This window comes from Molothrus ater, chromosome 1 (assembly GCF_012460135.2).
Source record: "Molothrus ater isolate BHLD 08-10-18 breed brown headed cowbird chromosome 1, BPBGC_Mater_1.1, whole genome shotgun sequence".
Lineage (NCBI taxonomy): Eukaryota > Metazoa > Chordata > Aves > Passeriformes > Icteridae > Molothrus > Molothrus ater.
The window spans coordinates 64,747,978-64,770,722 of NC_050478.2; the positions used below are offsets into that span (position 1 = coordinate 64,747,978).

General features: G+C 40.4%; 2 protein-coding genes across 8 annotated transcripts; one reads left to right on the top strand and one right to left on the bottom strand.

Annotated features, from left to right (window-relative positions):
- Nucleotides 1-978: 978 nt before the first annotated feature.
- Nucleotides 979-14,238, bottom strand: LOC118695333 (tRNA selenocysteine 1-associated protein 1-like). 6 transcript variants are annotated; one of them, XM_036396861.2, is made up of 11 exons: nt 14,131-14,237; nt 12,549-12,714; nt 11,092-11,172; nt 10,001-10,077; nt 9,772-9,905; nt 9,064-9,195; nt 8,044-8,163; nt 5,716-5,911; nt 5,117-5,162; nt 4,389-4,557; nt 979-1,291 (listed from the first exon to the last, which is right to left on the bottom strand). In XM_036396861.2, exons 4-10 carry the CDS (start codon nt 10,028-10,030, stop codon nt 4,421-4,423), a joined length of 795 nt encoding a protein of 264 aa, XP_036252754.1. In that variant the 5' UTR covers nt 10,031-10,077; nt 11,092-11,172; nt 12,549-12,714; nt 14,131-14,237; the 3' UTR covers nt 979-1,291; nt 4,389-4,420. The 6 variants fall into 6 exon arrangements, with proteins under 6 accessions (XP_036252754.1, XP_036252730.1, XP_036252746.1 ...); XM_036396837.2 differs by having other exon boundaries at nt 979-4,557; XM_036396853.2 differs by lacking the exon at nt 14,131-14,237 and adding an exon at nt 13,717-13,736 and having other exon boundaries at nt 979-4,557.
- Nucleotides 13,735-21,987, top strand: PAK1IP1 (PAK1 interacting protein 1). 2 transcript variants are annotated; one of them, XM_036396824.2, is made up of 10 exons: nt 13,737-13,898; nt 15,211-15,373; nt 17,232-17,352; nt 17,443-17,517; nt 18,131-18,183; nt 18,611-18,756; nt 18,847-18,944; nt 19,626-19,725; nt 20,890-21,016; nt 21,626-21,987. In XM_036396824.2, the coding sequence occupies exons 1-10, from the start codon at nt 13,836-13,838 to the stop codon at nt 21,784-21,786; spliced, it is 1,107 nt and encodes a 368-aa protein (XP_036252717.1). In that variant the 5' UTR covers nt 13,737-13,835; the 3' UTR covers nt 21,787-21,987. The 2 variants fall into 2 exon arrangements, with proteins under 2 accessions (XP_054373340.1, XP_036252717.1); XM_054517365.1 differs by lacking the exon at nt 17,443-17,517 and having other exon boundaries at nt 13,735-13,898.
- The last annotated feature ends 758 nt before the right edge of the window (nt 21,988-22,745 follow it).

A 22,745-nucleotide genomic window follows, 5' to 3' on the forward strand; every position in this document is an offset into this window, starting at 1 on the left:
CACCACCCCTTCCACAAAAAAAAAAAAAACAAAGCAAGCATTTATGCATTTATCCCAGCACACACCTGAAGAAAGGGTGTGTGGAACTAGGAGAGGTATGGGGGGAATTATGAGGAGCTCAAGCAAGGGTGATTCTGAAAGCATGCAGAAATGTAAACAGGCAGCAGCTGCAGAGGAACAGCTGTAACAAGAAATGGTATTGGGGAATTTCGTGCTGCCTCATCTCTGCTTCATACTGGGTTTTTTTGAACTTCGTCAGGGTCCTCCCAGTTCTCTTACACGACTTAACTCCTCAATTCTTTGTCCCCTTTTCATTATCTACAGGAAATAACCATTACCCAATACCCCACAGAGTGGAATTACTATCAAGATATTTCTCCTCATAAACTGCACTCTTACTCTCCTGCCCCACAACTGGGAATACAATTTTACATGCAGGAGATGACTTGCAGTGACAGACAATCCCTATCCTGGAACATGCCTGTTTGAAGTCACCTGCAAGAACCACCTCATTTTGTGTAAACGGCTGGTGTGCTACAGCTGCTGACTAATTTTAGGATGATGGTCTGCTTCTACAATGGGCATGTCAAGATCTACATCAATATAATTATCAAAACAAAAAATAGTATTTTTGCCTGGATTTGCAATTCATTTTGTCCAAGAACTAATTACCATGCTAGCTTTCAGCTTAAGAGGAGGGGAAGGAAGGCTAGCATAATGTGTTTCCATGATGGGAAGAGCTAGATTTACAGAGGGGATGGAAACTGCTCATTGGTAACATACATTCATTGGTGACAATGCTGGCTTCTAAAATGGTACCTGTGTGTGGAACTGACTAAAATCATTCCTGTGCTGGTCAGGTAGGAGCAGAACAAATTTAAAACAAGCCTCCCTCTTCGTGCATGCTAAGAGTATTAAGGTAAGCTGTAAACACAATTTTCCCTTCCACATACATGTCAAATGCAGCTACACTAGACATTTGCTCTGTAAATTCAAGTGCTGCTTTATTTACTTATTTTACCTACTTAGAACAATTTCCATATGGTGACATACCTTTAAAGAAACTCATGACTCAGAAATACTTGTGGATGTAGTCAAACAACATCTATTGACATGAGTCATTGAAGTTAAATAGATGTCATTAAAAATGAGACAAACAAAGGCAAATATATATATATATCTCCAGCAGAATGATAGTGATCATCACCATTTGATCAATCTTCCCTGTGAGTTATATCTGCAAGTTACTTTGAGGTAGCACTAGAAAGAAGCTGTTGGTCCAAGAGCATCCCTGCAAAAAGAAACATTCACGGCTTAAGTACCATTTAACCTTTTTGAACACTTTTCAGTCTTCACTGGTTTTTAGCCTGTTTTTTTCTCCCTGTTCACTGACTGCAGGATCATTAGCCCCTCAAACCATAGTACTAAAGCTCTTCTGTTCAGAGAAGTGGAAAACAAAAACATTACTCTTCTTCAAGAAATAAGTGGGTTTTAGGTAAAGGCACTATCTATCACAGCTAGGTACAATGAAGAGTTTATAAAACCAATACTAAGATTCTTCAAAAAAACCCCCTTCATCAGACTTAAAAAACCCCACAACATTTCATCTGGGTAAAAAAGACAGAACACAACCAAAGTGAAATAGTGTGGTGTTGAAAACATTGCTCCCAATACTTTTTTTTTTATGTTTCTACTGCAATCAGCTCTTTGTAGAACTGAGAAAGGGCATCTGTATGATGGACATGTTCAGGTTTTTGTTTAAGCTTGCTAATTCAGGCAGTAGTTGGACCAGTGCTGGAAGTTTCCTCAATTAAAAGTCTCAGCAATGAATGCCAGCAGATATGATGCACTCATTTTTTCCCAAATTTGTGCTTATACCAACACAGAATCTTTTTCAGTGTGCATTTACAGTAAAGAATTGTGCTGCACACAGTATCTTGATCCCACATATGCACTCTCCTAACTGGTAAGCAGTATAGACTAGAAAGGCTCAGGAGACAGAAAACAAAGAGAGCTATTTAAAAGAGTATCACACAGGCTGCAACCAGCAGACTCCCCCTTCACCTCACTTTTCTTCTGTGCTGACTAAAGAAAATATATTCCGCAACATCTCTCAGGTTTGCACAACTAATGGCCCAAACAACCTCCTCCACTACATTGCATAAACAGTATTTTCACTATATGGGTACTTTACAGCCTAGAACAGGTGGTGCATGTCCAAAAAGACTCTCTAATGCAGAGTGTGGAGACCTTGCTGAGATGGAAAATCTGCATAAATATAGTGACTACAGACTGAGGTTTATGTGCTGTGCTGATACAGTGCTGATCAAAGTGAAATCACACAACTACATGGGCTCCTTATTACATAATTCACACATGGATCAACCTCCCAAAAGCTAAAAAATCAGTGGATATTCTATAGTATTTCTACCAAGCGAACGTGCACCCTTAGGATCTGATAACACAATGAAAGGTTCCCAGAAATTACTTGCTGCAAGTGAAGTATGGTGTTAGGTAATGCTATGCAAAGCAGGATATGCACTTCAAAGCAGGAAGCTTCCAGGTCTCTGCCTGGGTTGTAATCTTCCAGCTTGTGATGACTGTGCTTGCTAGATACAAAATCCTTTGCCTAGCAACTGGCTTGTACTACCAGGCTCAGGCACCACAACTGTGCGCTACAACTGAAGTGACATCAAATCCAGCATGGTTTTTAAAGTTTAACACCCCCACATCCAAATTCAAGGGGCCTGCATCTACTATTTTGAGTTTCCTCCTTCTGCAATCCAGTGAAACAATTCTATACGGACACACAATTCCCTTCACCATCCAGATTCTCTTTGCTTCATTTATTCCACTTTCTGTCACATTCCCAATAATAATCTCCCTCCTGTGACTCTCCAAAGACTGCCCAGCTCACACCAGGGAAACATTCATGTACAAAATCCCAGTTTTCAGCCATTTTGCAACTAGTTCTCTCCAAAGCAGGAAAACATTCTAAGACTGTGATAGTAATCTCCCTGCCTAAATTAACAGCTTTTGTTTTCTCTCTTTCTACATACGCAATGCACAAAATTCAGGAAGAATGAAGTTCCTATATCACACCAGAAGACCTTTCTAGTTTAGTGCATCTGGATTTCACGGGTGGGACTTAAAAAAAAAATCCCGCCTGAAAGTAAACTGTGAAAAGAGGGAGATTCTGGTGAGCAGGTAGAAGGGACCTGCTGTGCCAAGTCATCACTCTGCAATGCAGTACTAGTTTCACATTTAAGAACAGCATATAGGTTATGACCACCACGTCAATGTAATTAAGTCATTAAAGAAAAAAAAACCTGCCATCCTAGCAATTATGGTTTAGACTGCCCCCAAAACACACATCAGTACCAAAATGCCTTCAGTAGCTTTAGTAGCTTTCACATGTATTAGCTATATGATAATTTATACCTTTTTCTCTTCAAAAAGTATTCTTTTGTTTCCAGTCTGAATTTATTTCATTGTGTACATTAAGTAGTAACAGGAACTTAAGACCCTATGACTGGAAAATACTTTATACCCTTTAAGCCACTCAGAAGTTGCTGTCTTAAAGCAGAACTTTCTTCATTGCCATCTCCCCTAACCTCTTTTGACTTCAATACTGAGAACTGTCATCCTAAAATGTTATAGACCTCATCACTATAAAACATCTGAGCATGAAGACTGAACAAATAACAGATGTTTAGGATAGGGTGCAACTTAGTTGAAGAGGGTACTGGGGTAGTCTAATTCCTGATGGGTTTTTCTTCCCTCTTTAAACCACAGGGTTTTCTCCAAGGATTTTTACATGTAAGAACAGGTATTATATTACACCAGTTTCTTTGCTGTAAAAGATCAGATGAGAAGACTAACAAGAAGGGCAGAAATAAAATTATCAGTAGGTATCATCCTTAGTCTTTGGAATGTTTGCAGCAACAGCAGCTCTGAGTTTACCCTTCTGTATGTTAAAACTGGACAGCACGTTAAGATTAAGAGCTTGTAAGATTGCCTAGGCATCTTGGGAGTATCTTGCTAGTGCTGATGCCCATACCAATGACAAGTGAAATATCCCTACTGCCTCCAGCTAAGCTCCACAAGCCAGAAGGAGAAAGTGTTTCGCATATATAAGTAAAATCCCTTGCTGGCCAGTTTGCAGAAACAAAATTTTATTTACACAGGCAAGTCTATCTTTAGACCCCATTGAACTCTTTACATTTCTAGAATATTTACATGATTTCAAGATGCTCCAAGTGATGAACAAAACAAAACAAAGAAGATTACAGAAACTGCCAAAAGCATAGCAAAAAAAAACCCCAACCTATCATTGTGCTTTAAAACTTATGATCTAGAGTAATGTAGAAGAAATGTAATTTTAGCACCTTGGTCATAACGGTCATGCTATATAAGACACTTAAATAGCAGAGGGGATGTCAGAAGTGACCGTATCCAGAGGTTGCCAGTGACAATTCATGAGGGCATCATAGAGTTCTTCACTTGTCTCCATAAATTGTCTGTTCATTTCATCAACATCCAAGTACAGCTGTGGATCTAAAAATAAAAGTCTGGTAAGTACAAGTGTCAGAACTTGGGAGGCTTGCACACAAAAACCTGAAGTAAATGCCTAAGAAAGTGTACTTTGGGTAAATTTAACGATGTAACAAACTTAATAATACACCTAGTGAGATGTTTTTTCACCTAGAATTTTAACAAAGCTAAGAAGTCCAGCTTCTTTTCGAATTAGTGTAGTCAAATGCTAGGACTGTACTGGTATTTCCACATCAAGCAGAGATTTTGGGATAACTAAAATTTTTGGACACCATTACAAGATATCTCTACTAAAGAGCTTAACATACAATAATCTTAACAGAATCAATACAAAGATCTAGTACCTTCTCCAACAGACCATTCTGGACAGAGAATGAAGGCAAAGTTACAAGAAACCTACTGCAAAGCATTGTTGACAATGTCCCATTCTACTTGACCTAGTGTACACTATTAGCTTTAAAAATCCTACCTCATCTCAGCTATAACCCATTCTTTACCCAAGAGTCACTGGCCTGTATTGTTAAAGGGCAGAAGTATGGCTAAATTCAAGCAGTATCATTACCTTCAGTTATTAGGTCATCATTGATTTCAGTCATAGCTGAAGCTTCCTAAAAAAAAGAGAAAGTATTCATAATCAGTTTCAGAAAGCATCACAAATCCAAAATAATTTTATGCTCCCAAACATTCCCTTCCTCCCACAGCTATAAAATAAGCAGGAGCAGGTAGTGTTTGTTGAGAGAGGGTTTCTTGTGGGGTGTTGGTTGCTTTTTAATGCTTTGGTTGGGTTTTTTGAGAAAACCATAGTAGAGTTCCACTTGAAATGCACTTTGGAAGTTGTAAGATGATATCTAGGTCAGCCAGTTGATCATTACAACTATTCTTTGCTTTAAGCAAAGTACATCACAAACACAGGATGAGAGAAACACTGCAAAAACTTGCAGTTAGAACTGTTATTTGACATACAAAAACAAATATTACTGCATAAATATCTAATTCTACAAATGCACTCAAGCACTTAAATCCAAAAGGTCATGTTGACCATAACCTTCACACTTATCTGACAGCATGATTTCAGTTTTAGGACTTTTTTGCTCTGATTTACACAATCCATATGACTTGTTAATTGTGGGGGTTTTTTAATTAACTATGTAGTATCTTTACCTCAAAAACAGCTGGAGCCATAACAGCATCTCCTAAAGAACAGTCTCCAACAGCTTGCATGCTATCATAGGGAGTATAGGAGCTGTAGTTGTAGTCAGCATAAGGATCGTAATTCCACTGTGAATAGTAGTTCTGATAATCTTGATAATAATCATTATAGTTGTATGACTGGTACCGCTGGAATTCTGCTTTCAGTCTGAAACATGAGAAGGTGTATATACAGTTAAGAGTTGGAGAACAACTGTAAACCCAATGCTGAAGTTAAGAATTTCACATACTTCCAAATTTATGAGGAAACTCTCCTGAGAAAGTTTCAGGAAGTCTTATGTCACAGCACAATACACCTCATGTTTATGAGGAGAGCAAATGCTCGCCTTCAGCAATGCCAAACATAATTATTTCTCTGGATTAACTTGAGTTACATTTATCTGTATTCGGTTTGGATACTTTTGGTATTGTTTAAGCAAATTACTGATTAAAAAAAAGATTCATTAAGATCAGAGACCTTCACCAAGCACTGCTTTTTAAATGACACTTTAAATGATTAATTAGTCCTTCCATCTTTTGTTTTGTTAACATGAAATCTTGTTATTTCCAGAAACAAGAGGTAAAGTCAGATTATCTATTTCAGAGAAGCATCTGACACTGCCTGTCAATTTACCATGTCTACCTTCACCTTCTCAAGTTTTGGTCCATGAACAGTTGCCAAAGCTTAGCTGTCAGGTGAAGTCAGCACTGCCATTATCCAGAGTGAAGCCAAAGCAGCAGGAAAATTACAAAACTTATTAGTTATGAAGACCAAAGGGCCAGGTGATTAGTTTTCACTGCTTTCCCTCTCCTGAGCAGATTTTTTCCCAGGGGCAACTTCAAGTTGACTAATAACAAGTATCAACAAACAAGAATAGTCTGTTCTAAACCAGAGATACACCACATGAAAAACATTGGGACAAATCAGCTACACATTCCAAGAAATCCCCTATGCTTAGACATTTCCTTGCTGATTACATACAAGGAGACCTCCTATGCTTGCAGTGTCCAATGTCTGTTTATCTCCACTTTGCTACAGAAAATTCAGATTGGAGCTTTTTGCCAAGACCACAAACTGAAGGAGCTCAGAAACAATATCCAGTGTAAGTAACTTAATGACAAACTACTCTGATGGCTGGATTTTTGGATGCTGTGAGAGCATAGTACTCAGCCATTCAGAAACAGGTGTAGATTAGAGGTGTGTATGTCAATACTCACACTGCATTTCTGCTTCATTACCATCAAGCTACACATACATTCTAATAAATAGGTATTTTATTGTCTTACTACTGTAGCAAATAAATGATGTTTCATAATGTCTCCTGCTTCCGTCTTCTGCTTCCAACTTCTCTCCTACATCCATCTCTATAGGAAAGAAACATCTAAAAATACTGCTGACATTCTTCTGGATAGCAGAAGTGAAGAAAACTCTTTTTGGGACTTCATTTTCAGAGCAAGTTAGTGAAAGCAAATCTGGACAGTGCTCTCTTGGGTAAGGGCATTTCTGTTCCAAAGCAATGATGCAACATTGGCAAAATTATCCAGGGAAGAGAAGCAGGAGCTGTTATTTTTAGCCTTCTAACAGAACACACAAGCTAACCTCATGAATATATACTGAAATTGTTTCATAGACACTTCTATTTTTGTCTGTATTCTGGATCACAGTTTATCAAATTTGGTATCAAGTCTCTAACTGGATTGCCTTAAATAACTGACTGAGAGAACTGAGCTGGTAGGAGAAGAAAACCTCTGAAACCAAATCAACTTTCAATTTCCTACTGCCCTAATCACTTGAGGAGCAAAGAGCAGTCTTCTAAACAAACTGCTCAAGCAACATCTCCTTTGGCTTCTTCCCCTCTATATTCTGTGTTTTCCCACTGAAAAGTTCCTTCCTCTGCCAGCCTACTTTAAAACTAACAATGTGCTAACTTGTCTAAGCCAAGGGGAAAGGCCCAGAAGAGCCTCCTAGCATAAAAATAAACACTTGTTGTCCCTTCTACCTTCTTCAAGCCCAAACGTGACACACTTACAAATACATTCAGCTTCACTACCATAAGCATTAAGGCTGGTCACAAGAGCAGCTAAGCCCAAGTTATACAATCTGGCTAGACTTAAGAGTTGGATTTCCCCAGCAATCCTCAAAGAGGTTGATGGATCCAGGCAGTCAAAACATAATGCTTCTTGATTTTGATTTTGCATCCTGTACAGCCATTATAGCAAGGGCCACAGTCTTTACAAAGGCAGAGCTAAAAGAATCCAATTATTCAGAATTACTTTATCAATGCACAACTCATTTGTTACCTTTTAGAAATTCCTATGCTCAGCCGGATTCGTTTTCCCCCCAGACCTGGTGCATTCTGGCAGTCTTGCAGTGCCCTCATCTGATCACCTTGCTCACCAAATCTGACAAAGGCATACCCTCTACAATTTTCAAAAGGGAGAAAACAAATTCTAGTATTCATAACAGTTACAAAGCCAATTAATTCAATTTCTGTCTTCATGAAAATAGTAGCTACTATAGCTTGTATTACCTAAGCAACCTCTCTGGCATGTGCGCATGCACAGAAGATGCTTTCACAAAATTAAGAACTTGGGCCAGAAGCAAAAAGCTTTGTTGATAGCATTAAGATGCAACTTGCTGAAAGCCAGCAAAACAATGTATGTTAACTGCTATCTGTGTAAGTAACCAGATTATGTATTTCTGCACTTACAGCAGTTCAGTATATTCAATATATCAGTATTAACCCGTTCCTATGCTCTACAGCTCTAACCTTCTTTCTAAATTTGCTCTCTCAGATTTCTTTTTAAGTTTCTTGAATTAGTCCATTACAGCCAGTGTTTTCTGAACAGCAAATTCACTTATCCCTGCTTCACTCTCTGCCTTGCCAGTCTAACTTCTACTAAGATTTATTTACTAATACTAGTATTTCCATCTCCCAACCCCCTAAGATTTGCTAGGCCTTACACTTTTCTTCCACATGTAAAAAGGGAATTATTTTGTCCTGAGTACTGCATTGACTAGGTGGACACACTGCTGTAAGTAAGCACAGATGCCCATGCAGAGCTCTCCTTTCTCCCACCATCTAACCGCTTTCATGCAGATATGCATTTGGCTAAATTGAATCTTAACCCATTAGTTAGCTATAACTAACCACAAAGTTTCAGAACCCCAAGGATCTAGGTTGTTAAAAAATAATGCCAGAGAATAATCTCTCTTCCTGCCTCTGAAGAAAATACAAAACCAGTTCAAATGTAAGTTCTTATACATTACTTATAGCAACAAACATACTGACAGCATTAACACATTTTCACAGGCATTACCTGGAATATCCCAGCAGGTCTGTTGCTATTTTGCAGTCAATACATGAAGGGTACCTCTTTAGGAAATAGTCATAGAGCTGAAAATCATCTACTTCTGGAGTCAGCTCCCCAACAAATATTGAATAGTCTGGTCTTTAAAAAGGTAAGAGAACCACCATTAAGTTTGAGAATAACAGTTCAAGTCAGTATAAAGTCCCTAACATACAAGCAAGTAGTTATCACTGAACAAATAAGGAGACAAAATATGAAGAGAGTATTAACTGCAAAACTCTGCTAAGCACTGTACAGAACTGCAATGCCATCCACTCCAGCAAGTTCTTAATTTCTCTGAGTCCATTCTACCACTTCTGCAAGCATTTCAATAAAGACTAAAGATTCTTTGATAAATTTGAGAAGTGGGTTTTAGAAACTTATTTGTTGCCCGAAGGGCAGGACACCCAAAAACACCAAGAAAAAAATATTAAGTTACAGCCAGAATTCAAAAAGACCTAAGACTATTTTGACACCGCATCTCAAGTGATTATGAGACAAACCAGGAAAAAAAAAATCTTCATTATTCAAATAGCAATACAATTCCATAAACAATACTCAGTATATAGGCACCAGGTGTGCCATTTCAGGACTTTAAAATTAATTGATGACATTCACTAGTCATTAGCAATTTAAACAGATAAAGGGTCAGAGCTGCTCCTTTCTAAAGGTCTTTACCTGGTTGTGTTAGTACTACTAGGGACAAACTCAATTCTTCCTGGTTTTATTTTGTTCTTTTTCTTCCGTTTCTTCTGGGGTGTTCTCCACCAGCTGTAGGCCTGGAGACATTCTCTTTTTTTTGCCATCAAGTCCTGTAGGGAGAAAAAAATGACCTTTATAGTATTTAGCCTCATTTACATTCCTCCCTCCCACTCCCCATCACCACAGGTGATTTCCCCATATTCACCTTGCCCTTGAAAGAAGCCTGGGGTCCCATTTCTCCCTCCGCCTCCCATGAGGGAAAGCAGCCTCTGGGGAAAACGCCTGGCAAAAATAACAGAGCCAAAGGATTGTATGAACAGCCATATTCCCCTGACTTGTCAAGCTGGCTAAAGGATTGACAGCTTCCTCTGGGAATTAGGGACAAACCAGATAGCCTTTTGATGCTGGCCAATCCTAAATGTTAATTAGCTTCAGGACTGGACCGTGTTCCGCTTGAGCTCCAGGATGCAAAAAACCCTGCCGCAGCACAATCCGCATGATGAAGAGGCAGGGAAATTGTCACTCTTGCCTAGAAGGAATCTCCACTGTCCCTATCTCTCCTCACCTAGGAATTCTTCAGTGAGATGCCTCTCCTCACTACCCAGCAGTGAGTTACTCTCCCAGGCCAGGAACAACAACAACAAGAGGCCGATTAATGGAATTTAAGGAGAAAGCAGACCAGGATCAGGCACTAGATCGGCTGAGGGAAAACTCAAACCCAGATGCAAGGCAAGGAGGAAAGAGGCATAAAAAGTGCCCCTCAGGGAATTAAAAAAAAAAAAAAAAAAAGAAAAATAAGGAAAAATAAGAAAAAAAAAACACTAAAACCCCAAAAAACACAGCTCAAAAAGGAAGTGAGTGGGGCAACTACACAAAAGAGATGGGGAAACAGCCTTGTTAACACCGGTTGCCTCCCTCAATGAAGATTGTGAAGAACAGGGACTTCGAAAAATAAGAATGATGTTCCATAGCATTTACTTACGCAGGCTTTAATGTTCTTCCTCTATAACATCTCCACATGTATCTTATACAGAGAGTGTTATGTGCAAGCTCCTTCAGAAGAACTTGCACTCAAACAATGTAAACTGCAAAGCTTAATGTAATGCCCCCCAACCTGCTTGAGTTGACACAATGAAGTGTCCTGAGGACAGTTGCCAGAAGAAATCTTAGGACTAAGAGAACATCCAACTCAGAGCAAGCTAGCTATGTCAGCTTTACATTTATTAGCAATTCTGAGTATGGTTCTGGAATCCATTTAGGCATTGCATGCCTGTATTTCTGACTAAATGATCTTACCTGGCTTGCCATGGTTCAAACTGTCTTCTGTCTTTCTCGAACAGTAAAACTGCACAGGTTCAATTTATTACACTCCTTCAGCTGAAAAAAGTGTAGGGGAGAAGAAGATGAAGGACTTTATCCTCAATATTAATTACTTTCAAATATGTTCACCCCACCATATGTTTTAATGTTGTTAATTCAGAACTTAAAAAATTAAGTTCCAACTTGCCACTGCTTAAACATTGGAGATAAAAAGGATATATGGCTAACAGGATTATGATTAGATGTAATCTTCACTTCACTGTAACAGACCACGAAGTTTTCCCACTGTCCAAAGCACTAGAAAATTCTAGAGATTGTTTAAGTCCCCTATACCTTACCCTTAATTCTGAAATACCTACATATAATAACCCAATAATCCAGAAGATTCTAAAATAGTTAAAAGCAAGGCAAAAGATGGGGGTTTCAGTATGTTTTGTATAACCTCGTCAGTTTCTTCCCCTTTTAGCCAAATTTAAATTTACTTGTACCACAAAATATGCAGCTGAAAACAGGCAGTGGTACACTTCCTATGTACTAAAGGATATGAGAAATAAAAGCAGGATGAAGGCACAGCACAAGCAAACATCTTTCTCTGCACCTTTTCTCCTCCCTCTCGCCTTCTCCACATACACATTCCACTCATTACCATCAAAACCAAAACCAGCAAATAACATCTTACTGCTATCGCTAAACCAGTGGACACACTTTCCTGAAGAGCTATGTATCTTCGTTGATCCCAATATCCTTTCTTTAGGCTTTTTCCCCTAGTCATCCAACAAATATAAATCAGTGCAAAAACTAATTTCATTTGCAAAATACTCTGCATCTACTTTCACACACTGCGTTCTTCGCCCCTACCGATTTTTTACATCTGGTGTATCCTGTGCAGATACTTGATGCCCAAAGTTCTAGTTCCCATTTCCACGCAGGAATTTATTTACGTAATGTTTTAGATCCTGGCTGATTAAATCCACAGCCACATAATGCAATAAGCACAGAGCATCTACAATGCCTTCAAGGCTTGCCTGCAGAGTTCAGAGCACTACTTGGATTAGACTAATTTGACACAGCATAGCCATAAATCATAATTAGAGCATCCATGCATGGTGCTATTCAGAATAACTATGGACTTCATATCACAGCCGTTGTGAAGCCAAGAAAAGAGTCAAGCACAAACAGGCCTAAAATACTAGTAAGGTTAGTGTATGCTACACTGAACACATGCTAACTGAAAGTAATTGTGTTCACTATGAAGAATTATCAGCAGCAAACTCTTCCTCTTAAGGCTTGTCATTACTAATGCAAATATCCACGTAACAATGTTATTGTAACGTTAGCTTTCAATAAAAAGAACCATCAACTCCTCCATGCTCTCAACACTGAAATACTGGTTTTTGAATTCACAACTGCACAGAAACTTTTCTTAAACTTACCACTTTTCACTCCTGCAGACCTGATGGAAGATGGCACGCACGACAGAGTGCTCGTGTTGCAAGAGGCTATCAGGAGGCAAGTGATACAAGGGCTTCTCGGTAGGTTATCACCAACTTTTATGAAAAATGGTTTTGTACACCTCCCTGTCCAATGTTTGCCTTTTCACTAGAAAACAAGATCATTTTAAAAGCAGTTGAAACAGCATGTACTGATATAATACATTTTTTTACATTTGCTTTAACTGTATCTACAGTCACAGGTAGCTTTCATTGAAGCAGCTTCAACCTCCAGAATTCAAACGCATCTTTAGTTGGATTACACACCACACCATAGCAGCTTTTTATTTTATTCCACTTTCTTTCATTAGTGTCCTCATACGGCAAAAAGGTGGGCGAAGCTGTTCACGGCCCTAATCGTCCGTGCAAACACCGCTCAGGCAGGCAGCGGGCAATCCCCCCCCCCCCCCTTCCTTTGGCACTAATTTCGCTCATACGAGGCGCTGGGGCAGGGCACGGGGATGAGGGCGCCTCCCTGAGCTCTCGGGGCCGGCGCGGTGACCCCGGCCGAGCCCAGGCCCGAGCCGTGACGCATTTCTCTAACTGAGCCCTCGGCACGACGGGAAGAGCCCGACCACAAGTGCGCCCCGCCCGGCCGCGGCCCTCCATAAGCGGCCACACTGGCGCCAGGGCCGCGCTTCCTGCTTATCGTACTACGCGATAAGAAATAAGTAATGAAAAAATATAAAACGACCCGACGAAATAACAAAAGCCGGCGGGGCCCGGGGCTGGGGAGGGGCTCGTTCTCTGGTGCCTCGGCCCAAGCGCAGCCAGGGCCTCCTCGCCCAGCGCGCCCTGAGGGAGGCGGGGGCCCCGCGGCCCCGGGGAAGGGAACGGGCCGAACATCCCAGCCCAACCCACCCCGCCTCGTTCCCAATAGATCGGTCCGCGCCCCTTTTCCCCGCTAGCCCCCGATCCCGAGCACCGCTCCCCCTCCCCCCCTCGCCATCCCGGCACTAACGCCTCTCGTCCTCCCCGCCGCCATCACCGCCAGCGCCGCTTCCGCCCCGCGAGGCCCCCCCTGCGCGGGTTGTCCTGCGCGCAGCCTGAACCCTCACCGCTACCTCCCGCGCTTCCCGCTCCGCGGCGGCTCCCAAGGGATTCTCCTCACCCGCAGGGAGCGAGCGCTGCCGGACGCCAGGCGCTGGGCCAGCGCAGAGCGGCACAGGCAGCGCGGCGGACGGGCGGAAGAGCCAGCGGGAGCCCCGGGGCGGCGCCGTGCGGTGGCGGATGGAGCTGGTGGCGGGGTGCTACGAGCAGGTGCTGCTGGGGTTCGCCACGCGGCCCGGCCAGGTAACGGGAGCCGGGGGAACGGGGTGGGGGGGAGGGAGGGAAGAAGCACAGAACGGTCTGGGTGGGAAGGGACATTGGAGGCCATCTCGTTCCAACCCCTTGCCCCGGGTAGGGACATCCGCTACGAGACCAGCGTGTTCGGAGCCCTATCCAGCCCGGTCTCGAACGCCTCCCGGGAGGTGTGTGGGGAAATGCCCCGCCCGCCCCTCTGGAAGCGCGCCCCGGCACTCACCGTCTCGCCCGTCCGCAGCCGCGGTTCCGGGAGCCGCCGGGGCTCTTAAAGCGCGTTGCGGGGGCGGGGCGGCCTCTCCGCGGCCTCTGCCGCCAGACTCGGCCCCTTCGCTGGCCCGAAGGGCTCCCGGCAGCTACGGCGGAGCCACGTGCGTGCGGGGTCCGCGGTGCGAGGCCGCTCCTCCCGGCGCGGTGCGGAGGATGGATGGGACGTGGGCTGGGGGCAGGTGGAAGGCGTGTCTCCAGCCTGCCGTGATGGAAAACGAGAGAGTCCGCCTTTCCTGCTCTTGGGATTTATCTCTGTGCAGAGATAGCTTCGTCTAAGCACAGCACTGATTACAAGGGGTGGTTTGCACGCTTAAATCCTTTGGACTAATCTTCTAACAGCACATTAACTCAGGAAGATCCCATTACGCTTACAGCTAAGTATAATTCCTCCGCCTGTACTCGTGAGGTGCTCGAGTGCTGTGTTCAGTTCTGGACCCCTCAAATCAGAAAAGACATTGAGATGCTGGAGCAAGTCCAGAGAAAGGCAGTGGAGCTGCTGAAGGGTCTGGAGCACAAGTCCAATGAGGAGGGACTGAGGGAGCTGGGATGTTTAGTCTGGAGAAAAGGAGACTCAAGGGGACCTTACCATTCTCTACAACTGTATGAAAGGAGGCTGTAGCCAGGTGAGGGTTGGCCTCTCCTCTGAGGCAGCCAGTGACAGGGCAAGAGGACATGGCCTCACACTGTGCCAGCTGATATTCAGGTTGGGCATTCAGCCTTCATCAAGCAAGAATTTCTTCATAGCAAGGGTGATTAGACATTGGAATGCCCTGGCCAGGGAGGTGGTGGAGTCACCATCCATGGAGGTTAAGGAACTCAGTGCCGTGGTCTGGTTGACAAGGTGATGTTCAGTCATGGGTTGGACATCATGATCCCCGAGGTCTTTTCCAACCTATTTGATTCTGTGATTCTGATTTTTGCACATATACTTTTTCAGCTTTTGCTTTTAAAATATAAAATTATGGGACAATGAAGTGGAAGCTTTCTGTGGTAAGCTTGAGAAAGACCTGTTTGTTTTGCATTTCGTTTACAGTCTTGGACAGTCGTCCCTGATTTTACACATCATGCCCACACTGCCTCATTGTCAGCAGTAGCAGTGAATAACAGATATGTGGTCACTGGAAGCAGAGATGAGACAATCCAAATCTATGACATGAAAAAGAAGATTGAACATGGGGCGCTGCTACAGCACAATGGTAAGGGATCATTTCTTTGTAAAAAACCTTTATGATAAAAAATTGTAGCTGAAAAACTGGCCCTTGCTAGAAGAAGACTTGTTTTTTTTTCTAATAAGACTCTAGTAGTAGTGGTGTTGCAGCCATGATGGTGTGATCATATAAACAAGGTAAGCTTTTGAGCATAGAAGGTAAAAACAATTATTCTGGTATTAGCTCACAAATGCTGCTGCTGCTTTAAATTATTTGTAGTTTTAAGAAGTGATTAAGAAGTTATGAGCCACAAATGGCTTATGTGCTGTTTTTCTTCTATCAGGATGGTTTATCTAGATCATGCCTACTCTCAGCTACTGTCTTTCCCAGCGTTCTTGCCCTGTCACAAGTGTACATGAACCCCACAAAAGAGAGTTTGTGTGGGAAAGCAGGCTGCTGCTGTCAGAGGAGTTAACCTGGTACATTTCCCCCTGTGTGTGCTGCCTGAATTACAGCTTCAAAGTACATGATAGAGTCACAGAACAGTTTGGATAGGAGAGGATCTTTTAAATGTTGTCTAGTCCAACCCTACTGCAGTGAGCACGGGCATCTTCAACCAGATCAGGTTACGCAGAGCTCCATCCAATTTGGCCTTGAGTGTTTCCAAGGACAGAGTATCAACCACATGTCTGGACAGCTGTTCCAGTAAAAACTGCTGTCCTTGTAAAAACACTTCTTCCTTACATCTAATCTAAATTGACCCTCTTCAGTCTAAAACCATTGCCTTGTCCTATCACAACAGGTCCTGCTAAAAGGTTTATCCCTATCTTTCTTCTAAGCCTCCTTCAAGTACTGGAAGGCCACAATAAGGTCTCCCTGCAGCCTCTTCCCATCTGAAATATTCCAGTTCTTTCAGATTTTCCTCACAAGCAAGGTGTTCCATCTCTCTGATCATCTTCATGGCCCTTCTCTGGACTTGCTTCAACAGGTCCACATCATTCTTATGCTGGGGACATGTTGGAGCTGGATGCAATGTTCCAGGTGGGGTCTCTGAAGAGCAGAGCAGAGGGGCAGAATCCCCTTCCTCAGTCTGCTGCCCACGCTGCCTTAGATGTAGCCCAGGACACATTTGGCTTTCTGGGCTGGAAGCACACATTTCTAGGTCATGTCCAGCCTCTCTCAGCAAGCCTAAGTCCTTTTCAGCAGAGCTGCCCTCAATCTGTCCATCCCCCAGCCTGTGCTGCTACCAGCTTGCACTGTGCTTTGTGGAACTTGGAGGTTCAAGCCCACTGCTTGAACTTGTTCGTGTCCCTCTGGATGGCATCCCATCCCTCACCACTCACAGAGTTTGGTGTCATCTGTAAACTAGCTGAGGGTGCACCCTCTGTCTGTATCATTGGTACAGTCATCTGTTAATGGCTGTGCAAATAAATCTGTTTGAGTCATTTGTAGCTCCGTATTGATTAATCAAAAAGATCCAGGAGCTAGACTGAGCATGGTAACTGCATTTAACTCATGTATGATACATCTGGTGATTATGGGGAAGCAGCAAGTGCAGTAAGTTCAGCTGTGTGTCAGGAGCAGGGCTTTGACTGGGAGCATTCCTATCACCAATAGAAGCTCTCTCTGCCCCAGTGTTTGAGTACTGCTGTGACAGAACAGACCAGATGGAGTGCAGACATGTGTGGGTAAAGGGTGCCTGATAGAGCATATCAGACTATTGAATATAGCAAGAAAGTTCGAGGGTTTTTTTAAAAAATACTTAGGAAATCATTTAGATTTTCCCAAGGTTAGGGTAGTGGCTGGCATGCCTTGATGGAAGAAGCTTTTCTGTTAAGTTCTACATTCTCTGTTAATTTGTGCAATAACTGTTTGGTGTGTACAACATTGTTAATTGTATTTCTAGGCACGATAACTTCTTTGGAGTTCTATGGAACAGCACATCTACTGAGTGGGGCTGAAGATGGACTCATTTGTATCTGGAACACAAAGAGATGGGAATGTCTGAAATCCATTAAGGCACATAAGTAAGTTTCTTAAATCTTCATGTTCACATACATTTTCATGACTATTTTCCTTGTAAATAATAGATGTGACTAATGTTTTGTTTTCATCAGGGGACATGTAACATCTCTTTCTATTCATCCTTCTGGGAAATTAGCTTTGTCAGTTGGAACAGATAAAACATTAAGGTGAGTCAAAACTGATGAAGGAATGCTGAGAATCATAATTCAGTAACTCTTAATAAGGTGCTATAAGCAACAGTTCCATGTTGGGACTAGGCAACACTGATAAAACATATTTGTTATCAAATGGTTCAAAGATCCATCTGTTTGTCTTTTGAAGTTCTAAGTGCCAGCTGTTCATACCTTCTTCTTGTGAGTTCTGACTCTTCACAAGTCACTTGTAGATGTATAAATATGTTTGCATTTTGGAACACAATTTGCTTAAACTTTTGAAAAGTGACAGGTTTTGTTTAGTGTCAGTTTTCACTTGGAGTGTTTCCATGTTGCTGTAGATACCTGTTTTAGAGATATAAAATGCTATTTTAATAGCACAAATTTCTATTGGTCTCCTTTTGGGCTCAGTATTGCAAATGGTGGTTTAGAAAATAAATAACACAAGATCAACATTATAGCATGCAAGCAATATATGAACTCATCATTTTCTTTTGCATTAAGAAGGCAGAAAAATGCTTAGAGAGGCTTAAAAGCTTCCTTTGAGTGCCTCATGACAGCAGATTGGATTTCAGTTTTGCTGTGCTGTTTTTAACCAGAATGCACATTGCCTGTCGTTGTGTTTCAGAACTTGGAATCTTGTTGAAGGACGATCAGCCTTCATCAAAAACCTGAAGCAAAGTGAGTTTATCAATCTAAATCCACTAATTAAGTGCAATTTGATAGCTTTATTTTTCGTGTAAAGAAAAGTTGACTGAATTAATCAAGTCAGTTAACTGCAAACTTATACAATGTCTTCTTTACACGTGAAGGCAAGCATATGTAAGCTCATGTACTTAATAATAATTTAGCAAAAGGAAAACATAGTACCACTAAAGTAAATCCTTTTTTTTCCTTGAAATTTGAGGTCAGAGCATTAAAATAAATGTGTTTCAGTTTGTTTTTCTTTACATGATTCTGATAATCAGAAATAAACATTTAAGAGCATAGCTGTTTATTCTAGCTTATTTGATTTTTCACTGAATATATTCTTAGGTCTAGGTAGAAAACAGTGTCTAGCAGCTTCTAAAGATTCTTACTTTTAGATTCTCTGTATCAATGTGTACAGATGCACACATAATTAAATGGTCCCCTGATGGAGAGAAGTATGTGACTGTGATAGCAAACAAAGTGGATATCTACAGACTTGACACAGCTTCAATCACTGGCACCATTACAACAGAGAAGAGGATTTCTTCACTTAGATTTATTACAGTAAGTACAAAAATGAGAGGTGTTGGGAAATGAACTGGTTTGAAACACATTAAATTAATCACACTTGCATTTCTTTTTCCCCATTCCAAGGATTCTGTCCTTGCCATAGCTGGAGATGATGAAATGATTAGGTTCTACAGCTGTGACTCTCAAAAATGCTTGTGTGAATTTAAAGCTCATGAAAACAGGTATTTTATATTTGTTTATTATTTAAATATTTATGGCAATGCTGATTCCTCTCTAAAGTTCTATGGCTTGTAATGTTTGGCATATTTTGCTTTTGTTTTAGTATAGAAAGTGAATTTATTTATGTGCTAAATTCCAAACAGTCTTGTTTGCTTTTTGTATGAGCACAAGTACTGTGTCCATGCATGTTACAAAAACAGTAGGGTACAGAATTAAGAATATTGCTATTGTAAATTTGTGAGTGTGTGTACTTGTGTTTAACCAGTCTTTACTGAATCTGACTCTTTAGAATGCTTCAAAAAAACAAACTAGTTTTATTCAGTTCAAACAATAGGAGTGTAATTACGTATTCTGTGTTTTTGAATACCAATTATTTGTCCAAATGTTGCTTTGAATTCATCAAAACAAAAAAGCATTAGCAGTAATGTCACTGATGTGTCTAATAGTGTATGCTTTACAGTACTAAAGAGTTCTGAATTGAATCCTAATAAGCCTAGCAAAGGCAAATGTTCCTAATATAAATGACAGCACTCAAAGCAGATCCAAGTTCCTGCCTGTCACTTGGAGGATTTTTGTTCAAACTGATTTTTTAGACTGTTGCCTATTCATCTTTAATTTGTCTCAGCTTACTAGTCTGAAGTGAACCGCGATGCTGTAAGATAAAAATGTATTCTTTTTCACAGAATAAAAGATATTTACAGTTTTGAAAGAGAAGGACAGCATGTCATTGTTACTGCATCCAGTGACGGTTACATTAAAATGTGGAATCTGGATCTTGATAAGGTTGGTATATTACACTGCTTGTTACATTTAAGAAAATCAACAGAGAACCAAATTGCAGACAGTTCTGTTGTAAGAGTTCATTTTAAGAGGAAATTTTATGTGAAATGTGGATGTCTTGATCTTCTTCCATGTTATGCTCAGTAGAGATGTATGTCTATGCACATTTATTTATGCACTCGTGTTTTTTTCATCTTTGTATCTTTTCCTTTTTAACAAACTATAAAACCTGATGATATTATGATATTTCATCTCCACTTTTTGTACAGTCATGCTTTCCATCAGACCTAGCCGGGCTTATGACTATCTAATCAGTTATGTATGTTATGACTATGTAATTAGTTAAGGACTGCTGTGAATTTCTGTAATGTTGATGACTGTTGCTACTCTTCTGAAAACACAAAGTCTATGGTTTGGGCAGGGGAAGATGGTTGTTCATGTCGGGGGAGGAACTTATCCTTTGGAAAAATTCCAATACATAAATGTTCTAAGTACTTGTATTTCCTGTATTTTCAAACAGTTCTGAGTAATACAGTTCAACAAGGAATCATGTCTTATCTTTAACGTTTATTGTGTTTATTGTTTGCTCTTAAAATCAGAAATAGATTTTTACAATTTATTGCTTAGTTACAAAGGATCTACTATATTTTATGATAAGTATCTTGGATAGTTCAAATAATTATTTCTCAACATATATACACTTCAAATCTGAATTTGCCTGTTTTTAATTTCACCCACTCTGATTATTTTTATACTTGTAAGTGCAGGAGTGATCTCCCCTTTTCCTCTTCACCTTACATTTCTGTTCCCCTTGTACAGAACTGACAGAGAGATCTTTGCCTTTCTGTGTAACACTGTATTTATTTTGACCAAATTCCTTTCCCTGCAAGCAAAGTTTTGCATAACTGTGTGGGCTGCTCTGTCCAGCTCTGAGGGGTAGAATATCCTAATACAGTAGTTTCCAGTGGGTTGATGCTGTTAACACTGCCCATGTGTCTGTGACACTTTATCCCCTGATATCTGTAATAGAATATTTGTATTCCAAAAGCTGAGTGATATAATTGCCTAACAATGAAAGTGGGCAGTAAGGTGCTTTCTCACTTCAAATACTTCATTAAATTTAACCAGAAATAAAATAAGGTTTAAATAATCTTCTTTTATGTTCAGATTAGAGATGGGCCATCTTTACTGTGTGAAGTCAATACCAAAGCTAGGCTGACATGTCTTGCAGTGTGGCTTGACCAAGCTTCAGAAATGAAAGAAAACTCTGATAAAACTGCATCATCATCTCAAGGTAACAGAACTTTGTATTTTGAATTGTTAAGGTGACTGTGAAATGGAATACACCAAGTGGGAGGCTTCTCCAATATCGACTGGAAAATGTTCTGGTATTTTGAAGTGGGGATATGATGCTGGCAAGTGATACAGATACACTTAGCAATCTGATAGTGTCTCAAGCCCATATGTTTGTTGGAGAGCATAAGCCTCTTTTCACTTTTATTAAAGTTCTCTTTCTGTTTCCTGGAATAACATACTGAGGAAACCACTGCAAAACTTTTGAGACAGATAAGAAAACAAACAGCTGATAGAACTGCATGTCTTGTTTTCCTATAAGCAAAATTAGGTGTGAGGCCACTGTAGTGGGGCAAACTTAGGAAGTCTAGCTCAGATTTGTTTGGGTTTTCTGCTGTTGTTTTCCTGCATTGTAATCTCTTTGCATACTTGATCTTTATGTATTTTAATTTCACAGGCAAAACTAGCATAAATGGCACTTTCTACTGTAAAATAAAAATATATTTATAACCCTTTTTTAAAAAATGAGATACAAATAAGTCTCTCTGCCATTTAGACTACAAAGACTGGGCATAAAGGTCAGTGTGATTAATTCCTTGCTTTTTTTCAGAAACAGAAGATGAAAAATCATCAATAGCCAGGATAAACAAAGATTTTTGGACTACTAAAAGGGTTAAAATAGCAAAAAGAAAGAGAAAAAATATTCAAGAGAAACAAAAGGTGGAAGCTCCAGTGCAAAAGAAGAAAAAGAAACAGAATAGCTCGGCATGAAGGCAGCTACTTTCTCTCCTGTACAAAAAGGAGTGCTGGTGTTGCCCTATTTTTTATAAGAATCTAAACCCTAACAGGACATATACCTCTGATCCAATGTATTGTTTAAAAGTAATTATTGTTCTTACCCTAATAAACTGACTGATCATTCTGGGAACTTTCCCTAAGTGAAGAAAGCCAAAATAAATTCATAATGTGTAATGTTTATATTTTTCTATTAACAATACCGTACACTTTTTAACTGGCTCTGAAAAAGCCAGCTAAAATAATAAAAATAGCTGCATCTTTCTCAGTTACATTTTTGTTTCACTTAAATGCATATTAAAAACACGTACACTTTTTAGGGTTGAAAATGTTACTGTTCATTTGACTCAAGGTATGGTCTGACTTTGCCCTACATTTCTTTTCCTACTGTAAGAAAGAACATGTTAAAATTACTTAAAATACAATGATCACATCCCATTCTTGCAGTCATGGAAAACTGTAATTTCTAATTTTTGACATGGACTTTATAAGCACATTTGGCTTTTTTACTGTGTTCATACTTGAATATATTTAATTTTTTTAAAAATCTTTGCACCCATGGTTCACATCACTGAAACATCTTGTTCAGAATATGATACATAATTTTAGGCAGAAGAGTTTTTATATCAATAAGGTTTAACCTTTTCTTCCCCCTTCCCAATGTTTTTTCTCAGTCCTTGACCTGAGCCATGTTTTTTATAAAAAAAGAATTATACAACACCTGAAATTTTTGCCATGCTGCTAAAATGTCACCTCTTATGTTTGCACTTAAACAAAAAGTAAATTCCTGACCTTCTCAGTCAATGGGAACAGGAATTCATCCTAAGCCTTATTACAAATATACAGTGGGAAAAACAAAGATGAACAAGGTCAAAGAGGTAAACTAAATGTTTCCTTTCTTTATTTTAAGGTGTAAGGCATGTTAATGTTTTCTG